The sequence below is a fragment of the Podarcis erhardii genome (assembly GCF_964252035.2).
Source record: "Podarcis erhardii genome assembly, chromosome: 1".
NCBI classification, from domain to species: Eukaryota; Metazoa; Chordata; class Lepidosauria; order Squamata; family Lacertidae; genus Podarcis; species Podarcis erhardii.
The window spans coordinates 80,630,929-80,644,850 of record NC_138497.1 but is presented as its reverse complement, the minus strand read 5'-3'; the positions used below and the strand labels follow the sequence as shown (position 1 = coordinate 80,644,850).

Genomic DNA, 13,922 nt, shown 5'->3' with positions numbered 1-13,922 from the left:
ATGGGCACTAGGGAATCCTGACTAAACTTGCCAGGATGAGGGTGGGAGTGAGGAGTACTACACCAGAGGGGTAATATAGATAGTGCATGAGGGACTCAGTGTGGTGGTGGGGGTCGCTCTAGAATGAAGCTTTTGTTCCTTTGTGCTCTTCAGCCTCTTGTTTTGCTAGAATTGTAGTGAAAGGTAGGAGTGATTATCCACTGTCCGCATTATGATTGGGCAAACAAATGATATCAGCTAGCAAGTGTTTTGGTAGTTTTAATTGGTGAGTAAACCCCTATAAGTGCTGTTCCTCTTTCATGCCCCATTACTCTGGCGCCAGTCTTTTTGTAAAGAAAGCCTGGCACGATGAATGAGATCTTCTAATTTGTACAGGTGTTTTTACTGATCTGTTCTGGCATTTCACAAATACCCGTGGGGAGCAGGGAGCTGGGAGCTGGCTTCCGCCCGGAAGGGGCTGCTTGTATAGCACATAGGAGCTTAGGCACATATGTTGTTGCACCGGCATAGTCTGGTATGGAAGATTGGGATACCACTACTCAGTGCACTAAGCAGCAGATGTTTACATGAAGTTGATGATGGTATCATGATTTCTCATTAATAATTGCAGTGTCTGTAATCCCTCCAGATGGGCTCGTTTAGCTGCTAGGATTCAGGGCTTCATATCCCTGTACCTAGGAATGCAAGGAAGCTTATGAGAGAATGAAGCCAGGAATGTTAATTGGGCCGATATACTAATGGAAATGTTTCAACAAGGGTGTGATGGTTGCTATCTGAGTGAATAGTACTTTATTTCTTATGATAGGAAAACTTTCTCCCTATTTTCTGCTGCTAGTGGCCTTCCAAAGCAGTAATTGGGGCTTTCCCAGTCTTAGTACTGTACTTACACAATATTCCAGCTGCCGCCCAGTTGGGGACTGGGAAGCTTTGCTGCAGGGATTCTGGGCTCACCATGCATCTCTCTCAATCTTTCCCTACCCCATCTGTAATCAGGAGAGATGTGCCCTCCTGAGCTGGAAATGCATAACCTTCAGATAATTTTTTTTAAACCCCTCAAAATAAACAGATTAAGCAGATTAATGCAGTGGTGCATTGTTGAATAAGAAAAATAAGCATGTTTATAACCTGCTTTCTAAAAACCAGTATATTGTGGGGAACATTGAACCTTTCAGAAATTTGGGGAGAAACAAGCAACAATATGAGAGAGAGTATATGTGTTAAAGGTCACAATATTGCATAAGCTTTGAGGGTGAGGGTTGCCACATGTCACTAATGAAATTTATAGGCAGTTGGCAAAATAAGGAGCCATGACATTTGTTCAAGAGCATTGTACGCAGACCTTGGAATAGCCGCCTCTACCTGAGGAGAAATAATAATTAATAAAAACAGTTTCCCGGTGAGAAACTGGTATAGTTGGATTACTGAAGAAAATGTGAAATCCCCATAACAAAGGTTCTGCTTTGAGGAAGGAGATATCAAAACTCAAAATACCAAATGAGAGATGGTGGTACTTTACTGCAATATAAATTAACCACCTGGAAAGGTTTTGAGATAGCCAAAGGTGATTAGTGACCCAAGTACTGGAGGCATTTTCAAGAATTGTCAGGTTTAAAACAAAAGAACCCCAACAACTCCAAAACCTGTTTAGTACTGCATCAGTTTAGGCTGCCATTTCAGAAGCAGAGTGCATCAATGTGGGCTGCTAGATCATGACCTGGTTACTTTCAGAATCCTCTCTTGAGACATGAGGCACACGAGCTCTTCTAACTTCTGAACCTGAAGTATAGAGCTGCTGCCTTTTGATGGCTGTGGGGTATGGGTTGGTAGGGGCCATGGCTTCTCTGCTGTCCTCTCATGCCCTACAGTGCACCTGCTTTTTCTTTTGCAGATGGTGAGCGACTGGGCGAGGTGACAGACCCTGGCAGGCATGTGGCGGGGGCCCATGCATCCTCTCCTCAGAGGAAGGCTGAGGACTCCAGCGAGAGCCGGGAGGACGAGCAGATGGTAATCTCACTTGCGCCTGGCTTCTTGCTTTCTGTGTTTTGTATGCTAATTAGAAAATAAGTTTCCCAACAGTTTTTGTTTGGGAGATGGAGATATCTCTGCTGCATCACTGTGGTTTACTCTGCATACTAGAAGGGCAGTGGAGGAAAGGCAGTGGTTCCTAATCCCAGGTACTTAGACCATATGATGTCACACATCCAACAGGTGAGGGCGGTTTGCACAGAGGCCTGGTGGACCTAATTAGGCCTTTGAGCTGGAGGTCCACCACCACTGCAGTAGAGGAAGGGGCAAGGTGTTGTATCTGATGTCATGCAGAGTTTCTCTGAAGTTCTGTGTCACTGTGTGGATGAGACCCCACCTGTCCTCTCCTCTACTCTTCTGAGCTTGGCGGTGGTGGGGGCTTCTCTTTCATGGTGTTGGGAGCAACTTCATAGATGAGTTCTCACTTTCCCCCAAGCTTTAAGTTGTAAGAACCTCACAGGCATGCCTAGGGCAAGGTCAGTGAGAGACGCCTTGTTTTTCTCAGGAGCCTGAAGGGGCTCTCCTGACCTCATATTGTCCTTGAAGATGGTAAGATGTCTTTGAGGTATTTATCTACTTCCTAAGCCTCTCCAAAGCCCATGCAACAGGCAGGAACAGCCCGTCCACCCTGCCACACCTCTAGGCTCTGGAAAAGGGCATAGGTTGTTACGAGGTTGAAACATGCACTTACCATTGGCGAGCTGCCACACACATTGCAGGCACTTGTCAATTTCTTACCTGGGCATTATAGACTAGATGCAGATATACCTTTGGATGTGAGGTACTGATCTGTTCTTTGAAGGCCTGTGACAGGCTGTTCGCTCTATTATTTAGACCAGGCTTCCTCAAACTCGGCCCTCCAGATGTTTTTTGGCCTACAACTCCCATGATCCCTAGCTAGCAGGACCAGTGGTCAGGGATGGTGGGAATTGTAGTCTCAAAACATCTGGAGGGCTAAGTTTGAGGAAGCCTGATTTAGACTTACTCTAATCCAAAAGCAGGAGGTGGTTTAGGTATATTTTTCAATCTGTTGCTTATAATTCAATACACTCAGACAAAATTAAAAAATCTCTCCAGAAAACCACATTTACATTAATCGTTCTTTCCAGCGTGCTATATCACTTCCCAGTTTCACCGTTTCCCATATTGTTCCCCTGCCTTTCTCCCATGGAATTTCCTCCATTGCTGCAACCCATATTTTCTCCAGGCATGGGAATCTTGGAAAGGGGCAGGAACAAACACCTATTGAAGACGGATCAATGGGGCAGGGGTCTGCTGTCACTGACAGTTAACATAAGGTAGGGACAAGATAAATAGTGACACTAGCTTTAAAAAAAAAAAGCAGTCCCTGCTGCGTAGGGACTTGGTGATGCTCAGCATTGTGGCCACAGAATGTGTCCTTTGGTAAATATCACTGTGAATGTAAAGGGCCTAGATTGCCGCACATAGAGCATTGTTATGAGTCTCTTTTTGCTTGAGCGTGATTGCCCTTTGAGCAGTGATTCATTGGAGTTGGCATTTCTTCGTAGGATAAAAGGGGGGTATTGGCAGTGCTTCTGCCTGCTGAAGGTGCACAGCTTCTCTGTTAGCTCCCCTATAATGCTGGTTAGTATGCATTCATTGTCCCTTTAGGGCAATATATTGCTTTATGATTCAGACATTGGCTGTTCCCAGCATTGGGCCAGTTTCCCCTGGCAGGTTGTGTATGACAAGAGGTTTGTGTATGTGGAAGGGAAATGGACTGTGTCACCACCTGCCCTTGGCACTTCTCTCATTATGGTAGCAGTGAATTTGCACCTTCAGAACAGAGAAGGAAATATCGACAACACTGGACTCAAAATAATGCAGAACAATTAGCGTAAGCTGAGGAGAGTGTGGTATGTCACACACCCACGTACATGACACAACTGAGTCCTGTGCAGAGGCAATAAATCATAACATTTAACAATATGTTGATTATATGTCCTTAGAGACTGGGGAAGAGTGAGACTTAAAGAGAATATACCTGTTCATGCAGAAGCAAACACATTTTACTGTTGCAGCCTGCACTTCAGGCAAAGGCAGAATCTTCTCTCTCGTGCTAGAAGCACAACCATTTTTGTTGACCCTATTTGTGGCCCCCCACACTTTGGGAGAAGTCTTGAAGAACAAGTCTTTACAATATGAATCTGCTTAGGTATTCCAACGTATGTATAACTTATATATTGGCTTTTCATAATACCTGGAATTTTATTTTCATTCTGGGTGTTGTTTTTTTAAAAAAGAACTGGGATAGTGGTGAAATCAATGCCTTCTGGGTTTTCCTTCCCATTGTTCCTCTGTTTTATTTTTTCTATTTCTATATGCATTTTTCTTTGCTACATTTATCACTTTTACTGTCTTTTCTATGTGTTCATGTTAATAAAAATAAATAAGAAAGAAAGAAATCAATGAGGGGATGGATGATAGGAAGAGAGCACAGTAAGTGTGTTTCCAGAATTCATAACCATAAAGGGTAAATTCATTTACTTATACAAATTTTCCTCTCTAACAATAGTCCCAACCCTTTAACTACCCCCCCCCCCAAAACCCTGCCATTCATCTCATTAAAAGCCTGATGGAACAAAAACTCCTTATTCTTGTATCACATTTTTACAGTGGTGGCTTCCCATATCATGCTTGTAGACCAAATGCAGTCATGCAAAGCATGAGAACTGAACTACACATCCAGAAATTTCACACTGCACAGCCCTCCTTGGACTGTATTAATTCAAGCTGCAGATGGAATGATTGCATGTCCAAGTGCTTTCCATGTAAAAACAGCAACAAGAACAACAAACTGACAACCAAAATGAAATAAACAAAACACTTCCTCCATGAAGAAAACCTGTATGTTGGAAAAGGATGGTTTGGCATAGCCTCACTTCTTCATCAAAAGCTTGTTTTCTATGTGCCAGAGAGAGCTTTTATGTGGATAGCATTCCAACATGTAGCACCCTCCCTCTCCGCATTCTGAATTTGTGCAAATTTAAGGAAGTCATATTTCAGGATATTTCTGAACATGTTGGCTGAGAGTGGTTCTCTTAATACTTCACGCTTGTTTAGATGTATACAAAAACCATTTTTATTTTCCAATTAGATTGCATTTTGCTACACAAGGGAGAGTAATTGTTAGAGAGAATAGTAGCCATATGGATCGTTTGAGGCCCATTTTAAAGCCATTGTGCTGAACAAAATTCAAGGAGATAATTCAAAGTTAATTTGTTTTCGTCCCTTTTTCCTGGGTGTAAGTAACACATTGTGCGACAGGACATCCTTCTGTTGTAATTTGGCTTGTCTGCCCTTCCTTACAGCCCTTGTTCATTACAAAACACAAGATGTTGTGCTCCTGGTGCCAATATCCACCCTTTCCTGCCCTGCCTAAATTTGAGAATTGGCCCCTTTTCTTGAGAGCAAGGGCTTTGCCAACTTCTCCCTGACACATGAGCAGCAGCTAAAGGGCCAATCACCCAAGGCAAAAGTTGAAAGGACTTGTGTTGTCGAAAACCACCAGCAAGGGTCCAATAGTATTTTCCTCATTTCCTGTCAGGGCAGGTGATGGGCGCTGGTCAGCAATAACTCACAAGGCATCAGTGAACTCTTTATTCAAAGAAACAAAACAGTTTAGGCCTAGTGAGCACAGCAACTCTTCCCAGTAGATCTTGCCCCCATGAGGCAGTTGCAAGGAATGAAGGTCCCTGCCTTCCCACAGCTCTCTGTCTCCTCCCTGCATGGTCATTCACAAGCATCCAGAGGCTTCATACCTCTGTGGGTTCTGGGAGAACAGTGGGGAGGGGAGTTGGTCACAGCAGGAGGGGGAGACTCCTTGGCTTCTTCAGCAGCATGTCTCATCTCAGCCTCCCTCCTCTCTAGCCTCTGCTTCTGTGTCTGCTCACTAAACCCTGCTTCTTCCTGCTCACTAAACCCTGTTGCCTCTTCAGCTTCTGACACCTCCTTCTCCCAGTCTGCTCCCTCTTCTCTTTCTGACCACTCCTCATCGTCCCACTACCAATTTCCTGGCTCTGAGCCTTCTTACCTTGGGGTTCGCTAGCTGGCGCCTCCCACCACTCCTCTGCATCCAGCTAGTCCATGACATTTCCTTGGCCAAAGATTGATCTAGACCTGCAAGCCAAGGGGAAGCTTGCTGGACTCCAGTTCCCTAAGCATGGCTGCTTCACCCAAATGTCAAAAAGCAAAATGAAGGACAGACATTTGTTTTTCTGCTAAAAGATTAGGAACTGGCCTGTTGAAAGTATAGCAAGTAGCTAATAAGTGGAAGAGAAATAATCCATGAATTGTTCTTTTCATTGTTTACTAACAATTCTTTATGCTTTCAGTCTCTCACATTCCTCTGTGCTCAGGAGTTAAGAGTCTCTTATCCAGCACTGTGAACTGGAACATATTCAAAACTACTATCACATTAAAAAAAAATTTTTTTTTTACTGGCACCAGTGCTTTTGTAGCGTACAAAGCAAATGAGAAATGAGGTTGCTAAATGCTGATCTAGAGATACTAGTAGTGTTTTGGTTTTCTGGATCCCACCTTTTGGTGTTGGCTACAGTTGTTGTAGCCTAGGGGTAGGCAACCTAAGGCCTGTGGGCCGGATGCGGCCCAATCGCCTTCTCAATCTGGCCCATGGACTGGCTGGGAATCAGCATGTTTTTACATGAGTAGAATGTGTGCTTTTATTTAAAATGCATCTCTGGGTTATTCATGGGGCATAGGAATTTGTTCAGTCCCCACCCCACCCCACCCAAAAATATAGTCCGGCCCACCACTTGGTCTGAGGGACGGTGGACCGGCCCACAGCTGAAAAAGGCTGCTGACCCCTTTTGTAGGCTTTCTTGCCTTTCTCTTATACACTTTTTATTATCATCATTCTATTTATTGTATTTTCAGTCTTTACAAATAGAAATTACTTAAACAATAGTGATAGAAATGCATACACTTGTAAGATCCCCCCCCCCAATAAGACATTTTGACATCAACCATGAGAAGGGGATCATATTACACATTTGCAAAAGATTTCAAGAGGGAGAAAACATGTTATTTTTAAATGTTCCACGCAAGGAGGATACATTTGTTTACTGTGAGGCCACTAATATTTTGTGGAGAAATAATGTGGGGGAAAGCAGGGGGATAACTGCACTTTCTTAATAACCAAATGTTGTGGTCTGAGTGTTGGGTGGGGGATGCAATAATCCTCATGGTGCTGGTTTTGACCTTTAAAGCCCTATGTGGCCTAGGACCCTCGTACCTACGGAACTGCCTCTCCTGGTATGCCCCGAGAAGGACCTTAAGGTCCATAAATAGCAACACTTTGGAGGTCCCGAGCCTCAAGGAGGTTAGATTGGTTTCAACTAGGGCCAGGGCCTTTTCAGCACTGGCCCCGACTTGGTGGAACGCTCTGTCACAAGAGACCAGGGCCCTGCGGAATTTGACATCTTTCCACAAGGCCTGCAAGATGGAGCTGTTCCGCCTGGCCTTCGGCTTGGACTCACTCTGACCTCTTATATGGGATTTGGTATATAAATTTTCCCTTGGCTTTTTTGCGGGCCCATGTAGGACCAGCATGGATAGCTGGCTCAGGTGAATATCTAATGTTTCCTCCCTTTATGGTCTTGATTTATGGGCTATTACTAAAATGAGGCTGCATTTTAAGCTGTATTTTAAGCTGTATTTTAATTAATTCCCCTATTACATTTTATTGTAATTTATACTCGGTGTTAGCCGCCCTGAGCCCGGCCCTGGGCGGGGAAGGCGGCGTATAAATAAAAATTTATTATTATTCAAATACATCAAAATAAACAGGTGCAGGCATCAGTCACAGTTAGTCTTGGCACTTGCCTGAGGGCATAGGAGCCAACTCCTAGGAGCTGAGGTCCCTTTGCACCCCCAGTAAACTATTTGAGGGGCCCCCTAATGTTGATGGACATTGCCATTCAAAGGGTGTGTGCGCTGTGTCTTATGATCAGTTATGCAGAGCAGGGCTTACCTGGGCACCCCCAATATTTTATTCAAGATGGCACCCCTACCTGACTGAGGGTGCTGAGTATTGAGGCTAGCGCTGGCTTTTAACATAATATAGTCAGAACAACAGGCAAAATAACCACACAACAAAATAACAAAGACAAAACAGCTGATAAACCTAATCCAGATTAAAAAGTCAGAACAAATCAACAGATCGAATGCTTACCAGGAAAAGAAAAGCATTTGTATTGTAGTGGAAGGCCATTAAAGAGGGGGCCAGATGGGTCTGTCTGTGGAGGGAGTTCAACAAAGACGACCCTCTCTCTCCCTTCTCTGGTGGTTAGTCACTGCTATTTCAGGCTACTTCAGGCCCCATCAGTTAGGATTCTTTTGCCCCAGTGTGCATCTCACTGCTTACACCAAGCTTTATTCACAATTTTGTTTCCAGTTCACCAAACTTGGAGAGGCCCTTGTGAAACCCTTCGCTGCCTGCTTGGGTTTTCGCCACCCCAAATACTTTGGTGATGTTCACAGACTTAGCTGCTTTATTGCTGACTCCAGATCATGTAGGTTAGATAGCACTGGTCTGCAATACAGATCTCAGTATTTCGCTCCATTGCAGAAATTATTTATACCACCACTTATATAGCTGCACTCATACTGTGGGTGAGGGATTGCTCCGAAATTACTGTGCCTATCTTTCACCCACAGGTAGAGTGAACTGCACGCAGTCATTTGCACAGCCCTGATGCCTGGCTACAGAGGGCTAGTTTTTTGTTCAGAAGTTTGAGGTAATGAATATATCTGAATCCCAACGAGAGTAAGAAAAGCTGTTCCAAGGCAGCCACATGGAGAAATGAGGCTGGGGAGAACCAAGGCAGTGGCTGATAATAAATGCTGTAAACAAAAGGGAGCCCATTAGGATGCACAGTGTTAAAGAAATAATTAGCCAACTTTGTCGAAGTGAGCTAATTAAAGCCCCAGAGGAAAGGAACACAATTCCCTCTGAAGGCATTATTAGGGAGACAACATAATAGCGCTGTGATTGTTTTAAAAAGGAAGAATTTCTTCCGCTGCTTTGGCATCTTAGCTGTTAACTATGTACGGAGTTTGTCTCAAGAAGCTGCTGAGTTTGAAGATGTGGGGAGGAGGGTGGACTTGCCACTGGGAGCCGCATTTGTGCTTGTTGAAAGGAGGGGTGTCTTGTTTCCCTCTTCCAGATATGGCATATTTTAACAGCTCCTCCCACTAGCATTGGGGGGAAGGGGGAGATGGCTGCACACATGCATAGCTTTCTGTGGTACCAATCCCACAGGGCCAATCCTGACCCTTCACCAAGGGACCAGACGCAGCAACCTCAGGCTAGCAGTTCAAAAACCCTATTTCTCACAATCTAATTGGTACGCAGTTTGCAGCTGGGTCTCAAAATGTGGAGGATAGCACAGATTTGATAGAAGAAGCTGAATAAATTTACTTTTTTCACTCTCTCTCTCTCTCTCTCTCTCTCTCTCTCTCTCTCTCTCACACACACACACACACACACACACACACACACACTCCCCCCCTTTTTTCCCCCTTAGTGTGCCTGAAGCGGTGGCAGATTAAAGGGCCTCTGTGTTCTTCAGCAGAAAAGACCAAAAGGTTCTTCTCTTACAGCTGCCAAGAGAAATTTGGAGGTTGAGGGTGGGAGAAAGAGAGCACTCTATTGAAGGAGCTATGGCCAGTCTAGGCACTGTCTCCGTGCCACAGCTATTATAAATTTGTTTCTCACAAAGGCCCCTGCAAAGTAATGCTTCACAGAATTTTGTAATGGTAGGGTAAAAGTTTCCATCTCTCTCTCTCTCTGATGTTGTATTTGTTTTGGACCCATGGAATAAATTTCAAGGTTTGCTTCTTGAAGCAGAGTGAACTTTCCCCACTTCCCGAATATATAGAGGAAGCTATTCAGAGCTAGGCTACTCTGATCCAAGTAAATTCTCAGGTTTTGTGGGAATCCAGTTTTGTTTGTTTAAGAGGGAGGGGCAAAGGCAAGGGGAACGGCTGCCTTTTGCTCTTGAATGCTGAGGTTTTCTGTCTTGGAACATAGTGCAGCCTTCCCTGACCTGGCGCCCTCCAGAGGTGTTGAACTACAATTCCCAGCAGTCTTACCTAGCACAATACTACTGGCTGGACTGGTGAAGCCATAGTCACAACCATTTGGAGGACATCAGGTTGGCATTAACAGGTTTGCTTGGCCCAGCTCAGCCTTCTCTTGTAGAGCTTGTCCATTCTGGCCTCAACTTTCCAGATACTGAGTGATAAATACACAGTTGTTACTCATTTGTTGCCAGAGATCCATAGTTCCCCCTACTACCTTCTCAGCTTGTCCATGTGGACGCTGCAGTATATTGTCTTTGGAACGGTGCAAGGCTCTTTCTCTCCTCTCTCTCTCTCTCTCTCGCCTCTCTCTCCAGCTAGTATTTCCATACCTTATGGGTTCAGCTAGCTCATAGCATGTGACATCTGTACAGTGATTATGCAAATACTATGGGCACCTATTTGCAGATCTGATGAGTCACACACACACCACCACGACTTTGAAGGGGTGTGTCTGTGTGTGTTTATTCTCACAAGGATTCCCGGTCAGAAGAGAAACCCAAGCAAACATCAGCAGAACCACATCCCTGCAATGCATCTCATTTTTAAAAGACAATAGCAGCTTATCCTGTTTAAACACACACACACACACACACACACACACACACACACACACACACACTCCTGGTGGTCTTCTTTGCACCAAGGCTACCTTCCCCCTGCTTTGTTTCATGGAAACGGGATACTGAATTACACCAGTGCTGAATCCATGATGGCACTACTCCCCCACCCCCACCCTGTTGTCCTAAAGAAAGACACTTTAGATCTTTTCTCTTGTGCCAATAGCAAATGGGTTTCACAGGCATACTATAAGGCAGGAAAAGAGAAGGGACCCACAGATAGTTTGATTCCTGGAACTTCTCTGGCCTCTGGGAAGTGCCAGACAATTCACCCAGGCTTCACACTTTGTTCTTTGCCTGTGTGGTCTATAATGAAATGCGCTCCATAGGCCAATGGCTCAAGTCCCTGTCCCCACCGCAGACTATGAGGTGGACTGGAGAGAGCTGCTATTGCTTTCAAACATTTGCTGCAGTTGGCCTTCTTCATAGCTCTAAGAGTCACCCTTGCAGCAAGCAGCATAAACAGTTGATGGTCCTACAGCCCACACACCCAGTGAGCAAGGGCAAGAAGTCAGTTATTTTTATTAACTGATATAACCTGCAGCTGTAAGCTTGGTATGTGGGTTAAAGGGAAGGCATGAGTGGTTCCAGCACGGTTTTCTCTCTCTCTGTTAATTTGCTCCATGGCAGCATTGTAGCCCACTTTCCACTGGAACAACAGGGGCAATAAGGGCTTCCTTGCCACAACTGGATTAGTCTGTTAATGGTACAAATGGCATCCTGGCAGTGTCTGCTGAAAGCCGATGTAGGAGTTCATAAAGCTTATTTTGCTTGGAGGTAGCCGTGTGTGGGAATCTACGATTGTGCTCCTTCCACTCCAGAGCATTTCTAAAGTCATCTAATGTACAGAGTGTCTCTGAAATAAAAATCAATAGAAACTTTTGCATCCAAAAATGGGGCTACTTTGTCCCCTGGAGGGTTTATTTCTGCACACTGCTCAAAAATGACAGGGCCTTCAACAAAAGAACCATTTCTGCTTCTCTTAACATTTCTGCTTATCGAACGACATGCTTTTAAGCTGGGCCTACTTCTGCCTTGATATAATGTCAAAGACACCTTCTATCTAGGCCTCTGTATTTCTTCTGCCAGCAGGCCACTGAAATCAGGGGCACCAAAAGCTCAGGAGGAGCAGAGGTCAAAGACAAGGTGTCAGTGCAAAGGACCCAGCCTGCGACCTTATCCATCAGTGGCTTCTTGCTGAGAGTTCAAAAGGTTTCAACATCAAGGGCAGGCCCATGGCTAATTTCAGTCACAAAGCATTTCTCCTAGCAGGAAGGGCTCATTGGTATTCACCTGTGGTGTAAGGAATAAGGATAGGCTATTGCTAGAAACTTGCTAGAACATACACCCTGAGGATACGGCTCACAATTGAGAGACACAGTCAGGATTAGAACTGCTCCTTGCAACATTAATGATGCATTGATTCAGAATGCCTTGCCTGGCAACCTCTTGTATGCTGGCTGTGAGTTCCTTGGCAGAAGAATAGAATACAGCTTTAACAAATAGAAATATTGATATTAGCATGAAAATTACCTGACCTATGTCATTTTGAGTTTTGTCTCAATAATGTCTCAGAAAACTAAATTCTGCAGACTTCCGGGTCTATTTTTATCTTATTTTGATAGATACCAAGTTAACCAGGGTTTTACATATAGTCCTTTTGAGATTTTTGTACTACAGTTAATTCTAAACAGACCTTCCCCAACATGGTAATATTTTGTACTATAGCTCCCATCAGTCATAGCCAGCATGGCCATGGTAGTTGGGGCTGATGGGAATTGTAGTCAAAAACTTCTGGAAAGCACTAGATATGGGGAAAGATGGTTGACAAAATCATATGAGATGTGCTCTAGTTGCAGAAAAATGAACTGCAAACATTTGAATTGGGCAGAATCTAACCACCAGAGGGCAGTAGTGTGCTCATGCTAGACTAAAAAAAGCAATAATTTTGTTTTGTCTTTTTAATTTTTAAATAAGAAGAACACTGTGTAATTTTTAAAAGAAAATTCTGTCCAGCCAGTTTTATCAATGAGATGAGATTTGTAAAGAACCTGACACATGAAGGCTGCAGTTCTAGACATACTTTCTAGGGAGTCAGAGCTTACTGAGCACAGTGGCACTTGCTCTGAGTAAGATTACCCTGCAAGTATTAAAAAATACATACTAATTCAGTCCCACCTTGTTTGAAAGCAGATGCCCTGCATACCACATACTGCATACTTGTTGAGGAAGGGAAAGGTGCTCTAAATGTATGGTGTAGGAGCAGCCAGAGAGATATTGAGCTGTATTCACAATAGCACTAAAGAGAACGTTCTATCAGTGCAAGGATTTCTCCTTGTATGACCAAACATTCTCCGCTCCTCTCCCCTAGTTTGCCCCCCTAAACCTGTGGCCATTTCCCCAACCTTCTGGAGCAGATCTGGAGATGGCACAGGGCACACATGGTGCGGGGAGAAGAGAGGGAGACACCCTGTTGTGCTAGTGCTAATCCTTGTACAAATGCAACTGTTTAGCTTCATCCTCCCAAAATCACACCCACATGAGCAGAGCCAGTTGCCATAAGAGCTGTTACCTGCTGAAGCAAATGGCAAGGGGGTATATCTTCCACCCAGCTTTTGAATGTGTACACACATCAGTGTTTGGGTATCTGAGCTTTCCTCCTACCTCAAAGTGACTCAGAATGTCACAGTCTCTTTGGAGAGTGGCAATGCTTGCTTTGCGTTTGCAGGTGCTCCACAGTGTGTGTCTCCTTGACTATTTTCCTAGCAACGTTTGCATGCATCTGGGACAGGTCTGTTTAAAATGGAGAAAAGCTTCACTGTTTCTGTCGTATGTGGAACATCCACTTGTCTGACCTCGTTGATAGCCTTGCACAGAATAGTTTTATTGAGAGAAAAAGCTACCTGCAAAGCTTCCTTTCTGCTGAGGGGAAATCTGGTTAGTTTTATAATCTGTTGGAGAAAGGGCCTACAACTGCTTGGAGGCTGAACCGAAGGAAGCCTCTTGCCTCTTTAAGCCCTTCTGAGGAAACAGAACTGGTTTTGCCACAAGAAGCCCCACAGACCCACATACTAATCTTGGCTGTTAATAAGCTTTCACTGTTTCATTTTTATTATTTCCCAGAGAGAGGCTTAGGAATTACTTCAGCCTACT

General features: G+C 44.3%; 1 protein-coding gene across 5 annotated transcripts in view; it reads left to right on the top strand.

The window, feature by feature from the left end:
- The window catches only part of B4GALNT4 (beta-1,4-N-acetyl-galactosaminyltransferase 4), a 175,980-nt gene that overhangs the window by 102,865 nt on the left and 59,193 nt on the right, over window positions 1–13,922 (top strand). For all 5 annotated transcript variants that reach the window (XM_081875214.1, XM_081875216.1, XM_081875218.1 and 2 more), the window contains exon 2: window positions 1,889–2,004. In XM_081875214.1, the coding sequence (XP_081731340.1) occupies window positions 1,889–2,004 (116 nt within the window). The remainder of the gene's footprint in view (window positions 1–1,888; window positions 2,005–13,922) is intronic.